We start from the raw sequence: 20095 nt of genomic DNA on the forward strand, positions 1-20095 counted from the left end.
TCTAAATTTGTATTCCTCTAGGTAAACACTGCCCTTATTTATTCTGGGAAAGCTAAATATTGCAAGAATATGAAACCAGCAGAGCTCCTCATGACATCTGATTTCACACTTAACTGCTCTCTTGCTCTCACAATAATTATTTGATTTAATCATTCATCACAGCCAGTTACATTCTTACATGCCATCACTGTTCTGCACTGTGGTGATGGTGCTAGGTTCTGTTGGAAGAGCAGTGAAGGTCCAGTTGAGGCTGTCTGTAGTGGTGAAGTTACAGCCCTCAGTGGTTAGTTATTCATTCGTTTATTTGCCAACCAATGTGCAGTAAAGAGTATAGACAATTGCCTGCTGATATAATTACACCCCATAGATCCATATCAGTAACTGGAGAGAGAGAGCGCAGGGTATCGCACAGCTTTCACTCAAAACCAAGCAACTTTAAGTTAGGTTTTATTTAGTAATTTGATGTGAATTGTGAACTCACTACTGTGGACTGAAAACAACATACAGTACCTTATCTTAATAAGAGCTTGGTTATAAATGATTATTCCTGTGTAGATCTTTGGCAAAGAAAGAGATACCAAAATAAAGAAACTTCAGATGAAAGATTTTACCCACAGAGTGTATACCCCTGTCATTAATTTTTGACTGGCTTCCTATTTATTGTGTGAACCATGAAGAGCACAGCTCCCAGCAGACGGGATGCTCTGCTGAAATGCAATTGTTTAATGCACTGTTGTTATTGTTACTATATCTAAATAAACACATTATTTATACACCATTTGATTTCTGATTTCAGGCATATTGTGTGAAAACCTTAATCTTGAGTCAAAACCATTAGGCATTATGAAATTTAATCGGCTGTAACACACACACAAGAGGACACCTGACCATTCCACTGCTTCCAAACAAAGAGATCCGTGGCCAAAGTTGCAGTGTCTCAAATATAATATAATTTAAGTTTGAAAAGAAAGTGGCAGCACTCAGGACACAGATCAGACTAATTTTCAGTGAGTAATAATGAACAATGACATGCAAATGCAATTAAATTTGTGGCTTTCTTTCAACAGCAGGCACAGCCAGGCTAACGGAAGTTTGTTGCAATGCAGGTTATACAAAAATAAAATAGTGTATAAACTATAGAGCAACAACCTTCAATTGCCTTTACTCTTAACGCTAAAAATTCATAGAAATATACATTCTCTTTAATGGTGTTATTTGACATTGTTTTGTTTTTAAATATTTCTGATGAAAATGTAAATTAGTTGAGATCCTCCCCTGGAATATACATTTTTAAAGTTTAATTTTCATATCAGCTTAACTTTTAGCTAATGACAAAAAAAGATTCAGGCCATCTCAGTGGCCACCTGCAGGAAGACAAAACATTTATACTTTTTTTTAGCCCTGATGGTGTGTAATATTTAACCAAGTCATACTTGGGACTGTAATTCACTGTTTTTCAGTTGATTTTTCATTATCATTGTCATGCACTGTGGAGTTATTTTGCTATTGCTCTGTTATGTGAGTAATACTGAACTCAATAATTTATGAGCGAAAGGTGAAAGGCTTAAATACAACATGTTACATAATATATCTGTAAATACTGGTTCTATTGTTCCTGTTCGGTGAGCATGACTTGTAGGATTTTATATGGATTTTGTATTTGCATTGGCTCAGAAATCTGGAGTATCTGTTTTCGCTGGAAAAACTGCGGAAGAAAAGTCTGCAATATCTGTGATTTTATTATATTTTCATTCTTCTGTAAAACCATTCTTTTTTTTTTTTTTTACTGAAACTGAAACATGTCCTTGAGTTTCCTCCAGGCTTTTGGTGGGTCACCCTACCCAAAAGAAATGAACATAACCGGAAAAGAAATTCATTAGTCTTTGATTCAAAGGAGGTTTGCTGTTTCAGTGTCTTTTCATTTTGCAAGAACATAAATGTGCGGTAAGACACCTCAACCAAGAACAACTAAAAATGCAGTGAGTATCTACTGGCACCTTACTTCAGCTGGGTTGGGCGGGTGAAGCTGGTGGTCAGGGACATCGAGACAGGAAGGGCTTTCAGTTAGCTGCCCCAAGTTAAGAAGTCTTTGGAGTTTCCTTGGCCCTTACTGACCTAGGTGTAGTAGACGCTGACATCAGTGGACACCACCAGCATGAGAGCAAACACCATATAGTCTACTACCACAAATGAGCGAGCTACCAGAGAGTCCCTTTACATTTTGGTGTAAGTCAGACCAAAACTAGAAATAAAACTGTTCAGAAAGTTATTCAAACTGTTCAGTGTGCACCTTTTCTCTCAGACAGTCCTCTGTGAATAAATGGAAATCTTTGTGCGTCACCTTCTTTTATAATCTAACACTGAACTGTAGGAAAATAAACAAACATTACATCTATTACGTGTGAGTCAGTGTGTGTTCTTTCAGTTAACATTCCAGACAGATACATGAAATGAGCATGCCATGAGTAGGCATTGTTTTCCAGATACCAAACAGACACGCACACGTACACATTAGGTACTAATTACTTGTAATGTAACGGTATTTTTAGTTTAAGAAATAAATAAATCCAATGCTGGAAATGCATGTTCAGATGTCTTGAATGGCCTGTAATCTGATGGAGAACAAAAATAAATCGGTCCATCAATCCATTATGAATATTTATCCTGTGCAGTGAGGGCTGGACAGGTTGTCAGCTTATCACAGGGCTAACTGACAAACATTCCCAATCACATTCATACATACTGGAAATTAAGGGTAACCTGACCTGCATATCTTTGGTCTGTGGGAGGAAAGTCAGACCCAGGAGAACATGCAAACTCCCCACAGAAATGCTCCAGCTGGCTGGTCAATTTAACCTTGAACCTTGTTATGTTCAATGACCAAACATAAATCTTGAACAAATTTAGACTCAAAACTGTGACATCTTATGTTGTAACACATTATAGAAAGTCAGACACATTTTTTTCTGTAATTCAACTCCTTCATTGACATTTCTTCAATTAGACCAGAGAAAAAATTAGACTTAATCAAGAATTATACAAAAATATAGGTTGCATTTCATGGGGGAATGCTGCTTTTTGTTAAGTCCAGTTCAACATCACAGAAAGCAGGATTTGTGTTGCCAAATTTCTTCTCTCTGTCTTTTGTCAGGTCAAGCTTTCCTGTTCGCCTCATGACCTCGAGAGGGAAGAGAGCAATGCAGAAGTCAGCAGCTGTTATTAGTATATAGCATTGGATAATGATTCATTGCTGCAGTACTTACTCTGTCTTTGAAAAACTTGATTAGGTAATAGAGAGTTGTGTCTTCTTTCATTAATGTAAGTCTGGATTCCACCTTCAGCCACCAGCCTCCTGAAATGTACATTAACAACACAAAAGAACATATCAAAATAACTTGAAGCTCATTACAAAACAGGAAAGTGAGATATGATTTACATAATGAAAGTACTTTATTCAGAAAAATGTTATTTACCTGTGAACAGGCTGACTATCAGCCCCACACTGATAGCTATTATGGTTCCAGTGGGACTGAAGTAAAGGTAGGACAGAGAGTACCAGTTATCTGCCAGAACAGGCCTGGTGGTGGAAGAAAATAGTACATGCTGAGAAAATAGTGCACAAGGGGTGAAATGTTGCAAATACAGACAAAAATGTGACAGCATTTTTAAATTTCTCCTAATGAATGTTGTGTGTAATTAGACTCTCCAACAGAGATTTCGATAAACAAGACAGGCTTATTCAGGGTTGCATAGTAATGGGATATTTGTAATAGTATGATATATAGTAAATATCAATATGGTAAAGAGTACAGTCTAGACCTGCTCTACATGAAAACTGCCCTTAGATAATTTCTGTTATGATTTGGTGCTACATAAATAAAATTGACTGACTTGACGATCAAATCCAAGAATCCAAGAAAAAATCACAAGCTGATTTCTAATGTCTTTCTACACAGTTGTTTGTATGTTCCTTAAACTCAATACTGAACATATAAGATCTTACTAGCTTGATATCAAAATGTTCTTATGCTACCATGTTACATTTTTAGAGGTAGACATTACCCTTACCTCGAATGGGGATACTAAAAATGGTAAATAATATCAAACTTATAATCAGTTACAGCTAGTTACACACTTACCTGCTACCAAGGTTGTTTACCGGGGCTGTGGTAATGGAGTTTGGATGCGTTGGCAGAGCTGTGGAGGTCCAGTTCAGGCTGCCTGTAGTGGTGAAGTTACAGCCCTCAGTGGTCAGTGGCAGAGGTCGGGTCATCTCAGGAAGGGGAGGGTATATCTGGGCTCTGATGCCCACCCACAGGGACACGACCAACCCTGACACAAGACCTGACAAAGCTCCCTTGAAGATATTTTAATTACTGAAAATGCTAAATGTGATTTTCAAAGGATCAGGTATAAATGGTATTCAGTAGTTTCAAAGGGATGGTAAGCAAGCAAATGCTATGATATATAATTTGGAAGGATACCTGGTAATTTGAGATAAAAATTTGTCAGTATTTTAAAATTTTATAGGGTACATTATTAACTTCATCTATACCAGTATGAATTCATTATAAAAATAACAGCTGTAAATTGAGCAGCAGACCCCAGGAATAAAATTAATTTACAATGCTGGATTAATGTCCAGTTAAAAGAGGATAGACTTACTTTGGAATTGGCAAATGGACAAAGGATACCCAATGCGAACAGGCCAAGTGAAGGACCTCCAATGACCCCAAATATACTGATGACTGCCTGTGTGAAAAGGCACATATCACTTAAGTTGAAGGGCTGATTCCTATAATAAATTATAAACCCCAGACAGAGTCTCCCACAAAAGCCTACAAAACTTTGTATAATAAACAATTCGATTCATCCTTCAGTATTTTTGTCTTTGTTTAACCAGAGCAATATGAAACAGATCCTCTCTACCTGTAAGATCCCCCCCATGAGTGAAGCCAGTCCAGCCATTCCAATGCATAAAGTCCCATATGCGAGACCTGCAAACAACAGAGATTTCAACTCTCAATTACCACCAAACTGTATTAGTGTTCAATAGACAACTCATTCAGAGTAAATGTATACAAGGACAATCCACTCACTCAGTCCTTTAGAGATCCAGGATAGGTGTTTCTCAGACATGTTAGTATATGGTTTGATCAGGTCCTCAACTGTCACTGCAGCCAGTGCATTGATGCTGGAAGACACTGTGCTGGGGTTGATATAATACCAAAATAACACACATTTTAGTTAATATATACACATACAAAAATAAAACCTTTTTACCTGTCAGTCCCACTTTGTAGCACTGGACATGAGCTGATATGCAGAGCAAAGACATTATAAATTAAGAAGTCAAAAATGGGTGAAACAGACCTAATATTAACTATGATATGATATATTTTTACCATTAACTATAATCTGTTGAAAAAAAAAAGGGCGGGGGGCAACACACAGTTTTCAGTGTGTGGGTTGGATCTGTTGAGTGAAATAACTTTGATGCTAAGTACTGTATTAACCTTAGAGATCCACTATATGCTGCTGCAACAAATAGTCCAGGAAGGCCAGGATAGTCTCCCAAGATGTCCATCACCAAATATGGCATCAGCTGCAGAGGAGAAGTGACAGTGGATTGCACACATCATCAGGAAAACTGGAGTCTCACAGTGCATCTATACATAAACCTGCCCAGTGTGTTAAAAAAAAGTCAGTGGGTGAATGTTGCTCAGGGACACTTGCACCGCAGCTGTTTAATATTAGGTGAATGTTTTAAAATGCATTTCCTATCAATCTCTCATCTAAGTTGAACCATCTTGTTATCTAATTTATAAAATGAACATTCAGCTGATTATCGGTAAAAACATCCAATGTTTCTTTTCTGGTGAGTACAAGTATGCGTGTGTTTTGTTAAGCCTCTGATCGCAGTTCTGCTATACCTCTCTCCATCATACCTGATCAGGAGCAGAAACCAGACCAGCTGTCCATGGGTCACAGTTCTTATAGATGGAGTAGAGGCACATTCCTGCAAAAACTGAGCATAGCAGGATGGACCACAAGCCTAACAGGTTGATGTACAGAGATCTGGATAAGAGAAAAAATACATATAGACACTCAGCTAATGGCAAAGCACTTGGATAAAAACGAACAAAAGCAGTGGAAGATACTTTTATGTTTTATGATAAATGTGCTAATTCCCCATCTAATTTAAATGAGATGCAGTAGGACTCTACTAAGGTTACTGAGAGATTTCATTTAGGAGCACAAAGAATAGGTACACCCTGTCATGTGTCCTAGTAAATGTACCCCCCAGTAAAACAATACTCACACTCTGGCATGTGCGATGCTCTTGCAGGAGATGTATCTCTGAACCTGGGCCTGGTTGATTCCATAGATACTGACCCAAACAAATGTCCCACCAATGGTTATGGTCCAAAAAGTGTGTCTTCTCAGAGGGTTTGTGTCAAAGCTGGTGAAACAGAAAAAGAGGGCAGTTTGATTTTAAGTGAAAACTTGAAGTTAAACGTTTTTCGTTTGTTGCTAAAAATTATTCATCAGTCCCTTGGATTAAGGACTGGATCCTATGATGGACACCATTCAATAAGATGTGTTCCTTCAAAGAACCTGAAGGACTTCTCAAATAAAAAGGTCCAGCCTCACAGAGATAAAATAAATAATTGTGGATTTAGGAGGCCCTTGCCAACTTGTACAGTAAAAATTTTCAAAGTTTATGACAAAGAAATTGCCCTTCAATGGCTCACAAAGTGTAAACCAAAGTGGCAAATTGAAGAATTTTCCAAGATTAGTGAACAGTAAGAGTTGTTTGATGTAATTTCAACGCAACACACAACTGGCAAATAATGTAACAGGACAAGTTCATAACTTAATTTTTTCATAGAAGCTATCAAGAACCATGGGGTTATGTGGATTTATTTACAGGAAGGGTATGAAGGGTTTCAATTTTTCACTTCAAAGGCAACTTGTTCGTTAGTCAGTAGTGGCCACATGGCAGGAAGAAGGTACTGTGGTTTAGAGGATCAAAATGTTCACATTTAGTCTCCTGAGGACCCTTATGAGATGTACATTCATAGATGTACTATAATATGCCCGTCATAACACATTTATGAAAAAAGTACTTTTAATTTCAATAATGTACTGCTCTTTTACCTCGTCTGTTGAGAGTTTAATCTCTTCTCACTAATTAACAGAGGCCTAGCAACTTAATATTCTGATTCATAATACTCACTCCCAAAAATTGAGTCTCCCTCCTTTTTCAGAATCCAAAATGATGGGGAAGATTCCACCTTGTAAGACCACAGAACTGATGATGACAGACAGGAACCCTGCAAGCATGACACCAAGCTGGAGGGGAAAATTAAGATATTTTTAGGATTGCTTTTGGCCCTCTAGATGTTCTAATGTCACCTTACACTATTAAACATGAATAACATATCAATTGTAATGCATTATTCCAAAACACAAGCCAAAAATGTTGGTGTTTTGAATACAATTTGGCTAATATGTACTGCTTAAGTGGCCTAGAGGAGCTGTTTATTAAACACTGGTGTACAGTATTATCACTAACACATATTTGACATATCCAGTTAAGCTGACTTTGTCAGTCAGTTTTACTCTTACTGTACATTCTCTCATATCTGACTGTGTAGGACCAGTAATACCATACCAACTGCAAGTAATGTTATTTTTTTCATCCAGAAGCCTACCTGAAAGACATCAGTCCATACCACCGCCTTCAAACCACCCTGTAACAATGTAAACCACAACAGGTGTTGTGTCGACTGTACATTAAAATGAAATTCAATTCAGGAATTCAAAGATTAAAAACTCTGGAAAAAACACTCAGTGATTGAGAGTTTATTCCATTTTGATTATGTGCACAGCAGAAATCAATTGAGCATATTTTGTTACATACCATTGTGCAGTAAAAGGTACACACTACACCTGTGGAAATGACTGCACCCCATAGATCCATACCGGTTACTGCAGAGAGAAGGAAGCTTTCAGACTGTGGTCACTCAACTGAGCAAAACCAAGCAGCTTTAAGTGCCCTCATGTAGGTATGTGATGTTAACCTGACTGCTGTGGACTAAAACCAAAATACCTTGGTTTAAAGCTAGAGCTGGGGCATAAATGACGATTCCAGTGTAGAGAATCTGCAACAAAGAGAGATAAATGTATAATTCAACATAAATTACCTTAGGTGTCAGATTTGTGGTTTGAAGCCAAAAAGGTCAAAGCCCTGTAATTATGTGTTGACTGGCTTCTTACTCACTGTCTGCACAATGAAGAGCACAGTTCCTAGCAGACGGGTTGCTCTGCTGAAACGCAGCTCCAGATACTTAGCAGCGACATGATACAGACAAAAAAGAATAGACAGTATAAAAGTTTAGTATCAGAATTGTGATCAGTTTAAGTCAGGTCAGTAAGTTCTGGCCGTTTTTTGGCATGAGACCTCTGGCCCTGCTTCACAAAGAAGTGCCCCTTTCACTTTGGATACAAGAGTTCCCCTAGGAGCAGTGTTCCTATTTATCTACATTTCTGACCCCAACCCACTCTCAATTTTACAACCAATGCATACAATTTTAACTATACAGCAGTTTGCAGCCCTCCATGTAATTTACAGTGCACTTTTACTGATGTAGAACCACACCAACAAACAATCTCACTGTTTAAAAAGAAAATTTATGTTGGAGAGCAACAGCTCTGACCAGTCCTTCCCAAACTCCTCTCACCTTACCTTTACCTAACTCAATTTCAATATACTTTTTGGAGCAGAGCCGTATCTCAGACAACTCTTACACCACCCTTTTATTTACACAGAAAGACAACAGCAGTCAAATATCTAGGTCAGTTTCTCATTATTTTACAAGTAAACAACATTTACATTTTTTATGCCTTTATGAATACAGTAAAAGTAGAATAACAACCATAAAATAATAACCACTGCATTGCAAAACATCAGAAATCCACAAACCATGCCAAAAACATTAAACAAAACAATATGAAGACTGTAAAATAACTTGGCACATAAACCCTAATGTGAAAACCAAAGCACACTCACCTCATACGTGCTGGTGACAGCGAGCCTGTAAAAGACTGGAAGAAAGACCTCAGATGTGACCACTATCGTCATTACATAGGAGAGACCATAAAATCCAATATTGGCTCCATAGCGGTACACCTAAGGACCAGGGTCAATATGAATTACTAATGTTTTCTATGCTTTTGGCAAAGTAATCTAAAGAAGACTGAAATAAATCATTCACTTGATCTTGGGAATAGCAATCAAACACCACAAAGCCAAATAAAGTATTTCAAATACATCTATCCACCAACCACCACTAAATACTAAGGGAATGAAATCACCCATTCCTTGTGTTGAGTGAGCATATCTTGTGGAATTTTATATAAAGATTTATTGTCTGGTTAACTGATTTCAGTTTTTCTGAAACATCAGGCCGATACTGGTGTTGTATTTGATATCAGCCCAATGTTGACAGTTCAGTCCAGAGCTAATGAAAAAAAAATGTAACATCTGAGTTTTCTGAGTTGTTTTCTTTGAATTAATTAAATTATTTAGACACGTAGCTATGAGCCATTCTATAATTCCACAGGTATAATGAATGACCCTGCTTACAGCTCATAAGTTTAAGTTTAAAGTTTATGTCTCTTTGTCTCTACCATTAAGTTTCTGATTCAGTTGAAAAGTAAGTGAATCTACAGTGGGAAAGATTTGTATCCAGACAAAAAATGACTTTTCAGGAGAGAAGGTTTTTGCATTTTTCCCTTGGCGAATCTGCCGTAACCTTACCTCCGCTGGATTTGACAATACTGTAATGGCTGACATGAAGCTGGCGGTCAGGGACAGGGAGACAGGCAGGGCCGTCAGTCTGCGACCTCCCATTAAAAAGTCCCCAGAGCTTCTCTGGCCCCCGTCCGCCCAGGCGTAGTAGACCCCGACAGCAGCAGACAACACCAGCATGAGAGCAAACACAACATAGTCTGCTACCACAAATGAGCGAGCTACCAGAGAGTCCCCTGACATTTTGGTAGAAGTCAGACCAAAACTAGAATTAAAACTGTTATTCAAACTGTCCCATGTGTTCTGCACTCAGAAATAGACAGCCCTCTGTGGATAAATGGAGGTCCTAGCACATCAACTTCTCAAGACAAAGGACCGAAACGTCTTACGTATGTGTGTCTGTGAGAGAGAGAGAGGGAGGGAAGAGGGAGGAAATTCCAAGCAGGTGCATGTGTAGTCAACTGGCCAGGAGAATGACTTGTTCACCTAACCACAGGACAAAAGCTATCATCAGTTCATCATACACATGCACCTACATACATACAAACACAAAATACTGAAAATACCAATATGTTTACTTATTTCAAGGGTGGCAACTTACAATTATTTCCATTATTGATTGATCTACCAACTATTTTCTCAATTAATCGATTAATTGCTCAAATCTACGAACCATCAAAAAGTAGAGGTCCAAAATTTTGTCTTTAAATTCCTTGTTTTAGTTGTCCAATAGTCCAAAACCTTTACCATCATATATGATGAAAACAAGCAGCAAATCCTCAAATTTGTGAAACTGGAACAAGCAAATGTTTGGCATTTTTGCATATAAAATGACTGAAATGATTATTCGATTCTCAAAATCGTTGCAGATTAATTTCTATTCCATTGACTAAGCAATTAATCATTGCAGCTCTACTTATTTCATAAAATGACGAATTTTACATTTTACAAGGAATGCTAGAGACACTTTGTGAATGAGCCATGCTTTTTGTCCTTACACTTGCATGTTATGCAAAAGCAGAACTTTGCGAACTGTCTGACTGAATTATATGATAAAACATGTTATACTGTATATGTCATTTATTCTTTAATAATAAAAAAATGTTTTCACCCATGGCACACAAGTTCTCCTACATTAACTTCTTTTGTATTTATTATATCAGCTCCAGCTCTGTAACCACACTTTAAATATTTATATTAACCTATTTTATGCATGCATTTGAAGTTCCCTTCTTTCATGTGTACAGTAATGTTTCTTTGCATTAAACACACTTTTATATTCACTTTTACACTTTCCAGAAATTTATTCAAGTGTAGAAGTTCTACCTCTAAGGATAAAGGTACTGAAATAAATTGAAAGAACAGCAAAAAACAAGCAAGATTCTCACATCCCTGCAAATTTGTTCTAAATGACCAATTTTTGTTTATTGGCTGTTACTCTTTCTTTACCAGGCAATTGCCTCTACAATCTGTGCATTTGTTTTTTAATTATTGTGTACAATACAATACAATGTAATGCAGGCGATATTCAGTGCTTCTGAACTATGTAATTTGTTTTTTATAGTGGAGTCCTTTACAAAGAGCCCCTATTCTGGAGTTTTCTACAGTGCCAGCCTGGGTTTGGTACCATCCACATGCAAAGGGAAATAAGCAGAGGACATGGAGTTTCATAATGAAGAATTAATGTTAGTATTTTTGTCATAAAAATTTTAAAAAGGTAATTGCAAGCGTTAAATAAGTCATGTTATCTATGAAAATGTATTGATATTTAAATCATTAAATCATCAGTGACTAATAATTACCATTTATCATTGAAATTATCCACCCCCATATTTGGTAGTAAAACCATTTAGTCATCTTGAACACGTTAAAATTCTGGTGACTTTTACTGCCAAATATCCAGGTTCATTCATTTCAGTGCAGTTGGAAAACTGGTACAGATGCTGATGTGTTGGTGGTATCTGCTTGTATGATAGATTTCCCTCACTCAAAAAAAGCTACCTGTAATGTCTGTTATATTTTCTTTGCATATTTTTCAATATATCACACATTAATTCCTTGTTCAAAGAGTATAGTATATCCCTGAGTTTCCTTTACTGATTTTATTCTTTTGTAAAAGGTGTGTACTATGTAGTATCCTAAAAAATTCCAAAACTTTACCAGAAATTCTCCATAGAAACTGCACTACTTTACCTTTGCTCCTAAAATAGCAGATTTTTAAATTACTGTGATCAATTTTAAATGGTTCAAATGTGTTCAAAATCTCAGTTTGCTCCTCAGAATAGAGTATTTGTTTTTGCAGGAAACAATGAGGTAAAATCAAACGTAGAATCGTGCTTCTGCACAGTAGACGGTTTAATTGTTATAACAGAAAAAGCACAGGCTTAACTTACAAGATTAATGAGTGAAGTATTCCAATAAGCCAGGCCAGTGAGCCAACATGCGCAGACACACCTGAATGGAATACAACACAATAGTTACACTTGTGCGTTTCCTGCTCTGACACAAAATGTCCGCCTTGAAGATTAAATTATTCAACCACTGGCACTGGTTCAACATAGCTATGTTGCCAAAGGTTCGTCAATGGGAGGTGTGGAATGCTAAAAAATCTTCATCTTACCTTTTCAAGAGCAAAATCTGTTCCAGAAAGAAAAATGGGGAAACTGGATGGCGCAAAGCCTCAAATGAAGGCGGAAGTGAAGGGAGGATTTATCTCTCGCCTCTTCGCTTCTCTTCGCCCTCCACGCGGACAAAAAAACTCCCATAATGCTTTGTTCAGCATGGCTGCTACCTTGTGTCGGCGTGTGTGTAAGCTGTTGTAATATCAGCTAAGAGAAAAAACAAAGTGTTGTTTTCCTGAATCGCTTTAATTGCATGCCAGTCTTTGAATTACAATCCGACTTTTATCAAACAACGAAGAAAAGATGAGGATCAAGTCCAAGTCTTCATATCACAAATCAGAGAACACCTACAGGGTAAGCGTCCACAAACATACTGCAGCATGATGCTGATAGAGTATCAGGGATATAGTTGAGATAAAGCTGTGTAAACCCAATTATTTTATACCATTTTGTTAAATATATGCAAATTATGGCCAAGCAAGTACAGAAATCCATTGTTAATTTCACTCAGATAGGATAGTTTAATAAATTAATGGAAAGATAGCATTTAAGCTGAAATCCTTGATATAGTCTCATTATTACAATAACAATATTAGATAATTTAGGTCTCAGCTATAGCAGAATATAAAGTCTTCTGACTTGTCTCTTTCAGTTTCTCACTTTTACTGAAAGACTTGCCAATGTCAACATTAATGTCATCCATCGCATTGACAGGACTGGATCTCATGCGGAGGTATGTACAGTAAGCAATTATGGCACCTTAATATACATCTATTATTAGTCCTATTTATACTGTAAACTCCTCTGTTGTTATTTTTGGTAATTACTTTTTTGCTGTCAATGCAGGAAGTAGAAACATACTTTTCTGAGGGCGTGACAAAATGGAGAGACCTCAACTTGACAGAGCATTTCAGTATGTATACAATATAAGAAATACCACATCATTTGCTATATTATCACCCTATAATGTGACATGTGAAGAACAAAAAAAGCTTAACCTTTCTGCTGTTAAATCTGAGAAAAGATGGTGTGATTTTGCAACTAATGCAACTGATGCCTTTCCTCCACAGCAACATTTTTGAAAGAGGTATCCAACAAGAGCCAGTCATTCAACATGCTAGTTTTCCATCAGAAGTTGATAGTGGAGAGTCTGAAAACACATCTGGCTGTCAAGAATAGTCTGGCCTACCAACCGCTGCTGGAGTAAGTGTTTTGCATGTGACTTGTTTTTTTACCAGAGGAATAAGTTATTGTTCAAATGCCAGGATGCTTTTTGATACCTTTTTTGCTGCTTTAAAATGAACACTACTAATTAAACTTTGCATGGCTCTAACTCCAGTTATGTCTCTCCTCCTTTGCTCAGCCTGGTGGTTCAGCTGGCCAGAGACCTGCAGACTGACTTCTATCCCCACTTTCCTGACTTTTTCATTCTCATCACCTCACTGCTGGACACAAAGGATACAGAGGTCCTGGAGTGGGCTTTCACCTGCCTCTCCTACCTCTACAAGTACCTATGGAGGCTAATGGTGACGGACATGACCAACATCTACAGGTGAGAAATAAGATGGAATCAGACTCTATGGATGTTTCACTTGTTAAACAGTTCCAGTGTACCTGGTGATGGATGGCATTTTTTCCATCTGCTGTAAACATGAAATATCAGACATCTGGCTGTAAACATGGACAATTTAGAAATATAATCCCGATAAGAATAATTTAAAATTTTAAAATAAGATCTCCAAAAATCCAGTTGAAGATGTAGATGTCTCTACAGTGATTAAAATCGAGTTCGGAAAGCAAAACAGATGTTATGTACGGTCCTGTTTTTTTGTTTATTACTTGTTTTTTATTACTGTACCCATGTAATTAGGTTAGGTCAAGGGCCCTCTATTCCTTGTTGCAGCACTGATGTATTATTTGTGTTTTGTGACATACACAAAAAAGTGCTTTCTTTGCAGTCAGACTGCATGCAAGTAACATTTTGGTTGACATGAACACCTCTTTCAACCTCAGTTTGTACAGCACATTACTGGCACACAAGAAGGAGCACATCCGCAAGTTTGCAGCAGAGAGCTTCTCTTTTTTGATGAGAAAGGTGGGTGACTTGCCTGTGATCAGACATGAATTCATGTTTTCCTTGTTACTTTTTATTGTCTGCAACTGTTGTGATGGATTTAATCAAATAAGTTTGATTAAGTATTATCCTAGAAAATCATTTTATTTTTTTTTTGCATTAATTTTTGTCATTACAGAATATTTTGGTGCGTGTTCAACCAGGGATAAATGAATGACTCATTTTGTCCGTCAGGTTCCAGATCTTGATGCCCTGCTGACTCACGTGTTCTCAGACCTGCAGCAGCACCCCGATAAGGCTGAAGGAGCTGGTCAGCTGCTGTTTGAGATGTGCAAAGGAGTCAGAAACATGTTCCATTCCAGCGCTGCACATGTGAGTTTAATTCCCAAGGAGTTTTCATTTGATGTGCACTAAATGATGATGCTGTGAAAAATACCTGCTCCATGTTGGACAGAGTTTTCATTTAATTCAGTGCTCCCTTTGCATTGCTGGTATCGGCCTCAGATATCCGGTAGTGGTCAAGTTATAAAAATTTGCAGGACTTGTTGCCTGTAGGATTCCATGTAATAGAATCTGCTGTGTGAAAGAGCAGTTTGTTATTCAAGGAATTTAGAGCATTAAAATGTGGTAATGTCATAGAAAAGAAGATAGAAACAATACTGGGTTATCTTCATTCTCTGTTTCTCTACAACTTCCTCTCCAGGCTCTCCCTGTGGCTCTGCGTAAGCTCGGTCCAACAACCAACCCAGGTGTCTCTCTGCCTTGGGACTCTGTCAGGGATGCTCTGGATCACATGGCCCAGGCTGCAGCCAATCATGTTGACAGAAAACACTTCCTGGTTTTATGGGAGTCCCTGCAGGTAAAGCAGGACTCAGCCAGAACATTAGGTGCAACTTTAAATGAACACCACTGACCCTTGTTCAGGTTTAAAATTCCGCAGGCATGACAGCGCTGGTAAACTGTGATATGGCACTTTAGATCATGAAACAGCCGATCTTTATCCCTTCATTTCAGGCACTGTCTGTGTCTTGTGTTAAGTTAGTATCTCCACTGTCTAAGACAGCTGCTATACTGAGTGCCTTGTATATGATGGTGTTGTGTTCCTACTTTTAGATCAGTGTGGTGGAGGTCTTTGATGTTATGGAGGCAAAGGGAGAGGAGGCAGGTCAAGCAACAGAGCAGCTGGAGAGGCTGCTGTTCATTCTCCACACCCTGGTGTCCCACAGAGACGGAGCCAAGATCACCAAGCCGGAGGATGTCTGCCAGGTAAGAGGAGAAGATGATTTAGTTACATATATGAAAACCTTCTTTCCCCTTAAAGTCAAAATGTTGCATCTTGTAGCTTGTACCTTTTCAACTGTATGTCTTCAACATCTTATTTTCTGATCCCTGCAGACAGTGTTGAGGCTGATTGACAACTTGGCTCTGCCAGCTCCCTGTTCCCGCCTGCTCCTCCAGATCATCTCCTCTCTGCTCCTCGGGGGGAATATTAGCCTGCCCAAATCACTCATCCAGGAGACAGTCCAAAAGGTGATGAGAAAAAAGTTCACACCTTTCAATTTCAATTTCAATTCAATTTTATTTATATAGCGCCAAATCATAACAGAGGTTATCTCAGGGCACTTTTCATATAGAGCAGGTCTAGACAGTACTCTTTATAGTTATATTTACAGAAACCCAACATTCTCTCTCTCAGACCCATACCACATTACAGGTATAACATAAAGATGTATAACAATAATGAGACTACTGGTAAAACTAATAATTATATTAATACAATGAATAATAATAATAATAATACAACTATATATAATAATAGTAAGCATAATCATAATAATTGAAGCAGTGGGTGATGAGCAGGATCATGGAGTCAGTAGGTGTTTTGCAGTCACAGATCCAGACTATTTATCATCAGAGGCAGAAATACCTGCAGAAAGCGACAGGAGGAGAGAGGAGAGAGACAAGAAAGCACAAAACTACAGGAGAGAAAAAGTCAAGTTAGTAACAAGCATTGATGGGATATGAATATGTATAGATGGAAAGGAAGAGGAGGAGAGAAGAGCTCGGTGCATCATGGGAAGTCCCCCAGCAGTCTAGGCCTATAGCAGCATAGCTAGAGGGCGATTCGAGCCAAACCTGAGCCAGCCCTAACTACAAGCTTTATCAAAAAGGAAGGTTTTAAGCCTACTCTTAAATGTGGAGAGGCTGTCTGCCTCCCGGATCCAAACAGGAAGATGGTTCCAAAGTAGAGGAGCCTGATTACTGAATGCTCTGCCGCCCATTCTACTTTCAGAGACTGTAGGAGCCACAAGCTCTTGACCATTACGGGGTTTGTAGATGAGGAGGAGGATTTTAAATTCTATTCTGAATTTTACAGGGGGTCAATGCAGAGCAGCTAACACTGGAGAAATCTGATCTCTTTTACTAGTTCCTGTCAGTACTCACGCTGCAGCATTCTGGAAGAGCTGGGGAGTATTTAAAGATTTGTTGGGACAACCTGATAAGAAGTTGCAATAATCCAGTATAGAAGAAACAAAAGCATGGACTAGTTTTTCTGCATCTTTTTGAGACATGATTTGCCTGATTTTTGCAATGTTACATAGGTGAAAAAGGCAGTCCTAGAAGTTTGTTTTATGTGGGGTTTAAAGGACATATCCTAATCAAAGATAACCCCGAGATTCCTAACAGTAGTGCTGGAGGCCAGGGAAATGCCATCCAGAGTAACGATATCATTAGATAATGTTTCTGAGGTGTTGGGGGGCCAAGCAAAATAACTTCAGTTTTGTCTGAGTTTAACAGCAGAAAGTTGCTGGTCATCCAGGTCTTTATGTCCTTAAGGCAGGCTTGAAGTTTAGCTGACTGATTGGGTTCATCGGGCTTCATTGACGAATACAATTGAGTATCATCTGCATAACAATGGTCATTTATGGAGTGTTTCCTAATATTGCCTAAAGGAAGCATATATAAGGTGAATAGAACTGGTCCATGCACAGAGCGTTGTGGAACTCCGTGAGTAACTTTTGAGTATATGGAGGATTTATTGCTTCAGTGCACAAACTGAAATCGATCTGAAAAATAGGACTTAAACCAGCTTAGAGCGGTTCCTTTAATGCCAATTAAATGTTCCAATCTCTCTAATAGGATATGATGGTCATTGGTATCAAATGTAGCACTAAGATCTCACAAGACTGGTACGGAGACAAGTCCTTTGTGTGATGCAATTAGAAGGTCATTTGTAACTTTCACCAGTGCTGTCTCAAATAAACAATTATCATGTAAAAAGTCAAACAACTGGTTGGTGAAAGCTTTCTCAAGGATCTTGAGAGAAAGGGGAGGTTAGATATGGGTCTATAGTTGGCTAAAACATCTGGATCAAGAGTAGGCTTTTTAAGAAGAGGTTTAATTACAGCTGTTTTTAAAAGACTGCGGTACATGGCCTGTTAATAAAGACATAATGATTATATCTAGTAAAGAGGTACTAAATAAGGATAAAACGTCCTTAAGTGACGTAGTTGGGATGGGGTCTAAGAGACAAGTTGATGGTCTAGATGAAGACATTGTTGAAGTCAGTTGGCGAAGGTCGATGGGAGAAAAACAGTCTAAATATATCAGGTTTTACAGCTGTTTCTGAGGTGCCTGTTTTTGAAGATAAATCGGTGCTGGTTGAAGGCTGGAGGTGGTGAATTTTGTCTCTAATAATTAGAATTTTTATCATCAAAGATGCTCACTGTAGCCTGGGACAGTGCTGAAAAGAAACTTAGGGCTGTTTTTATTTTCCTCTATTAAAGATGAGTAATAGGCTGCTCTGGCATTACAGAGGGCCTTCCTATATCTTTTAAGACAATCATGCCAGGCTAAGCGGGATTCTTCCAGTACGGTAGAACGCCATATCCTTTCAAGTTTTCGCATAGTTTGCTTTAATATGCAGATTTGGGGGTTAAACCATGGAGCTAAGCTCCTTTGTTTTATTATCTTTTTTAGAGGGGCGATAGAGTCGGGTGTCATTCTCATTGAGCCTGCAGCACTATCAACAAGATGATCAATTTGGGAGGGACTAAAGTTTGCATAGGAATCCTCGGTTATATTGAAACATGGCAGTGAATTATGTGCTGATGGAATTAGTTCCTTAAATTTAGCTACAGCACTATCAGATAGACATCTAGAAAAGACATTTCTACCTAATAGTGTGGAGTCCAGTAACAGGAATTCAAAAGTTACCAAACAATGGTCCAAAAAAAGAGGATTCTGGGGAAAGACTATTTAATGTTCAGTTTCGATGCCATAACTCAGAACAAGGTCGAGGGTGTGGTTAAAACAGTGAGCGGGTTTATTTATGCCCTGAGCGAAGCCAATTGAGTCTAGTAATGAGATAAACGCAGTTCTAAGGCTATCATTATCAACATCCACATGCATATTGATATCACCTACTATAATTACTTTACCTGTACTAAGGACTAAACTTGATTTTAAAAACTCTGACAATTCAGCTTAAAATTCAGAGTATGGGCCAGGAGTGTGGTACACTATAACAAATATAACAGGCTTTAAAGTTTTCCATGATGGATGTGTTAGGCTAAGAACCAGTCTTTCGACCTCCTCGGCCGGTGCCTCGAGGAATGTGAGTATTAATATGACTGGGGGGAGTGGATTCATTTAGGCTAACATATTCATTATGACAGCCAGGTTTCAGTGAGACTAAATATATCAATATAATGATCTGATATTAGATCATTTACTAATACAGCTTTGGATTGGAGCATTCTAATGTTTAAGAGTCCACATTTAATTCTCCTATTTTGTTGTGCTTCTGCAGTGGTGGTCTTAATTTTTATTAAGTTTTTGTGTACTACAACTCCTCTATTTATGTCTAAGTTAATTAATTTAGGTGGTGAGGGGGCAGACACAGTCTCTATGGGGTTTTGGGTGGGTAACTGCTGTAATGGAAGCACAGAGAAGCGTGTAAGACTGCAACTCTGCCTCCTGGTCTCAACTCTAGGTTGTCATGGTTTTGCTCTACTAATAAACTCAGTCAGAATTCTAGATATGAGAGCTGCTCCATCCAAAGTGGGATGTATGCTGTCTCTCCAAATCAGACCAGGTCTTCCTCAAAAAGTCCGCCAGTTATCTACGAAGCCCACATCGTTCAATTGACACCACGTCGACAGCCATATTTTAGAGTCTATAAATGTGTGTGTACAATTGCTTTTCTGAATCTGGTTTCTTCAACAGGTGTTTGGCAGCACAATGGGGCGAGACCTGATCTTAGAGTTCACCCAGGAGATGTTCACCATGAAAAATTTTGAACAGGTGAGTCGTCATTAGAGTGATTATATTCAGTATTTTCCTCTGTTTCTGGGTCTGTCTGTGTCTCCCCGACACTAACTTCTTTCTCCTCCAGCTTTTCCTCCCCAGCCTGCTACGTTTCACTGCTGGTTTGTTCAGTTGTGGCGATTCCTTGTCTTGCCACTGTGGCCTGGAGGTTCTAGTCAGCCTGATCCTTGCCAAAGCTCCACCCCCGACAGATGGCTCCATGGCCTTTGAAACCTACCCACTGCTCTTCACCGGACAGACCACAGGGTGAGA

General features: G+C 38.4%; 2 protein-coding genes across 6 annotated transcripts in view; one reads left to right on the forward strand and one right to left on the reverse strand.

The window, feature by feature from the left end:
• Nucleotides 1-1356: 1356 nt before the first annotated feature.
• On the reverse strand, nt 1357-12554 carry slc5a8 (solute carrier family 5 member 8). Of its 3 annotated transcripts, XR_005709024.1 has the most exons (20): nt 12438-12554; nt 12211-12271; nt 9827-10216; nt 9077-9196; nt 8288-8353; nt 8117-8168; nt 7928-7995; nt 7719-7757; nt 7241-7356; nt 6323-6463; nt 5949-6078; nt 5517-5605; nt 5100-5209; nt 4930-4997; nt 4666-4752; nt 4140-4357; nt 3474-3577; nt 3264-3352; nt 2003-3178; nt 1812-1837 (listed from the first exon to the last, which is right to left on the reverse strand). XR_005709024.1 is itself a non-coding variant. In XM_040147332.1 (19 exons), the coding sequence occupies exons 3-19, from the start codon at nt 10058-10060 to the stop codon at nt 3059-3061; spliced, it is 1851 nt and encodes a 616-aa protein (XP_040003266.1). In that variant the 5' UTR covers nt 10061-10216; nt 12211-12271; nt 12438-12554; the 3' UTR covers nt 1357-3058. The 3 variants fall into 3 exon arrangements, 2 of the variants coding, with proteins under 2 accessions (XP_040003266.1, XP_040003280.1); XM_040147332.1 differs by having other exon boundaries at nt 1357-3178; XM_040147346.1 differs by having other exon boundaries at nt 1357-3178; nt 9827-10303.
• Nucleotides 12548-20095, forward strand: part of utp20 (UTP20 small subunit processome component) — a 34202-nt gene continuing 26654 nt past the window's right edge. For all 3 annotated transcript variants that reach the window (XM_040147301.1, XM_040147318.1, XM_040147309.1), the window contains exons 1-12: nt 12548-12792; nt 13091-13171; nt 13285-13351; nt 13509-13641; nt 13802-13990; nt 14452-14533; nt 14747-14884; nt 15216-15371; nt 15626-15778; nt 15908-16042; nt 19742-19819; nt 19911-20089. In XM_040147301.1, coding sequence (XP_040003235.1) covers nt 12742-12792; nt 13091-13171; nt 13285-13351; nt 13509-13641; nt 13802-13990; nt 14452-14533; nt 14747-14884; nt 15216-15371; nt 15626-15778; nt 15908-16042; nt 19742-19819; nt 19911-20089 — 1442 coding nt within the window. In that variant the 5' untranslated portion in view covers nt 12548-12741. The remainder of the gene's footprint in view (nt 12793-13090; nt 13172-13284; nt 13352-13508; nt 13642-13801; nt 13991-14451; nt 14534-14746; nt 14885-15215; nt 15372-15625; nt 15779-15907; nt 16043-19741; nt 19820-19910; nt 20090-20095) is intronic.

Source organism: Xiphias gladius, chromosome 2 (assembly GCF_016859285.1).
Source record: "Xiphias gladius isolate SHS-SW01 ecotype Sanya breed wild chromosome 2, ASM1685928v1, whole genome shotgun sequence".
In the NCBI taxonomy this organism is placed as follows: domain Eukaryota; kingdom Metazoa; phylum Chordata; class Actinopteri; order Istiophoriformes; family Xiphiidae; genus Xiphias; species Xiphias gladius.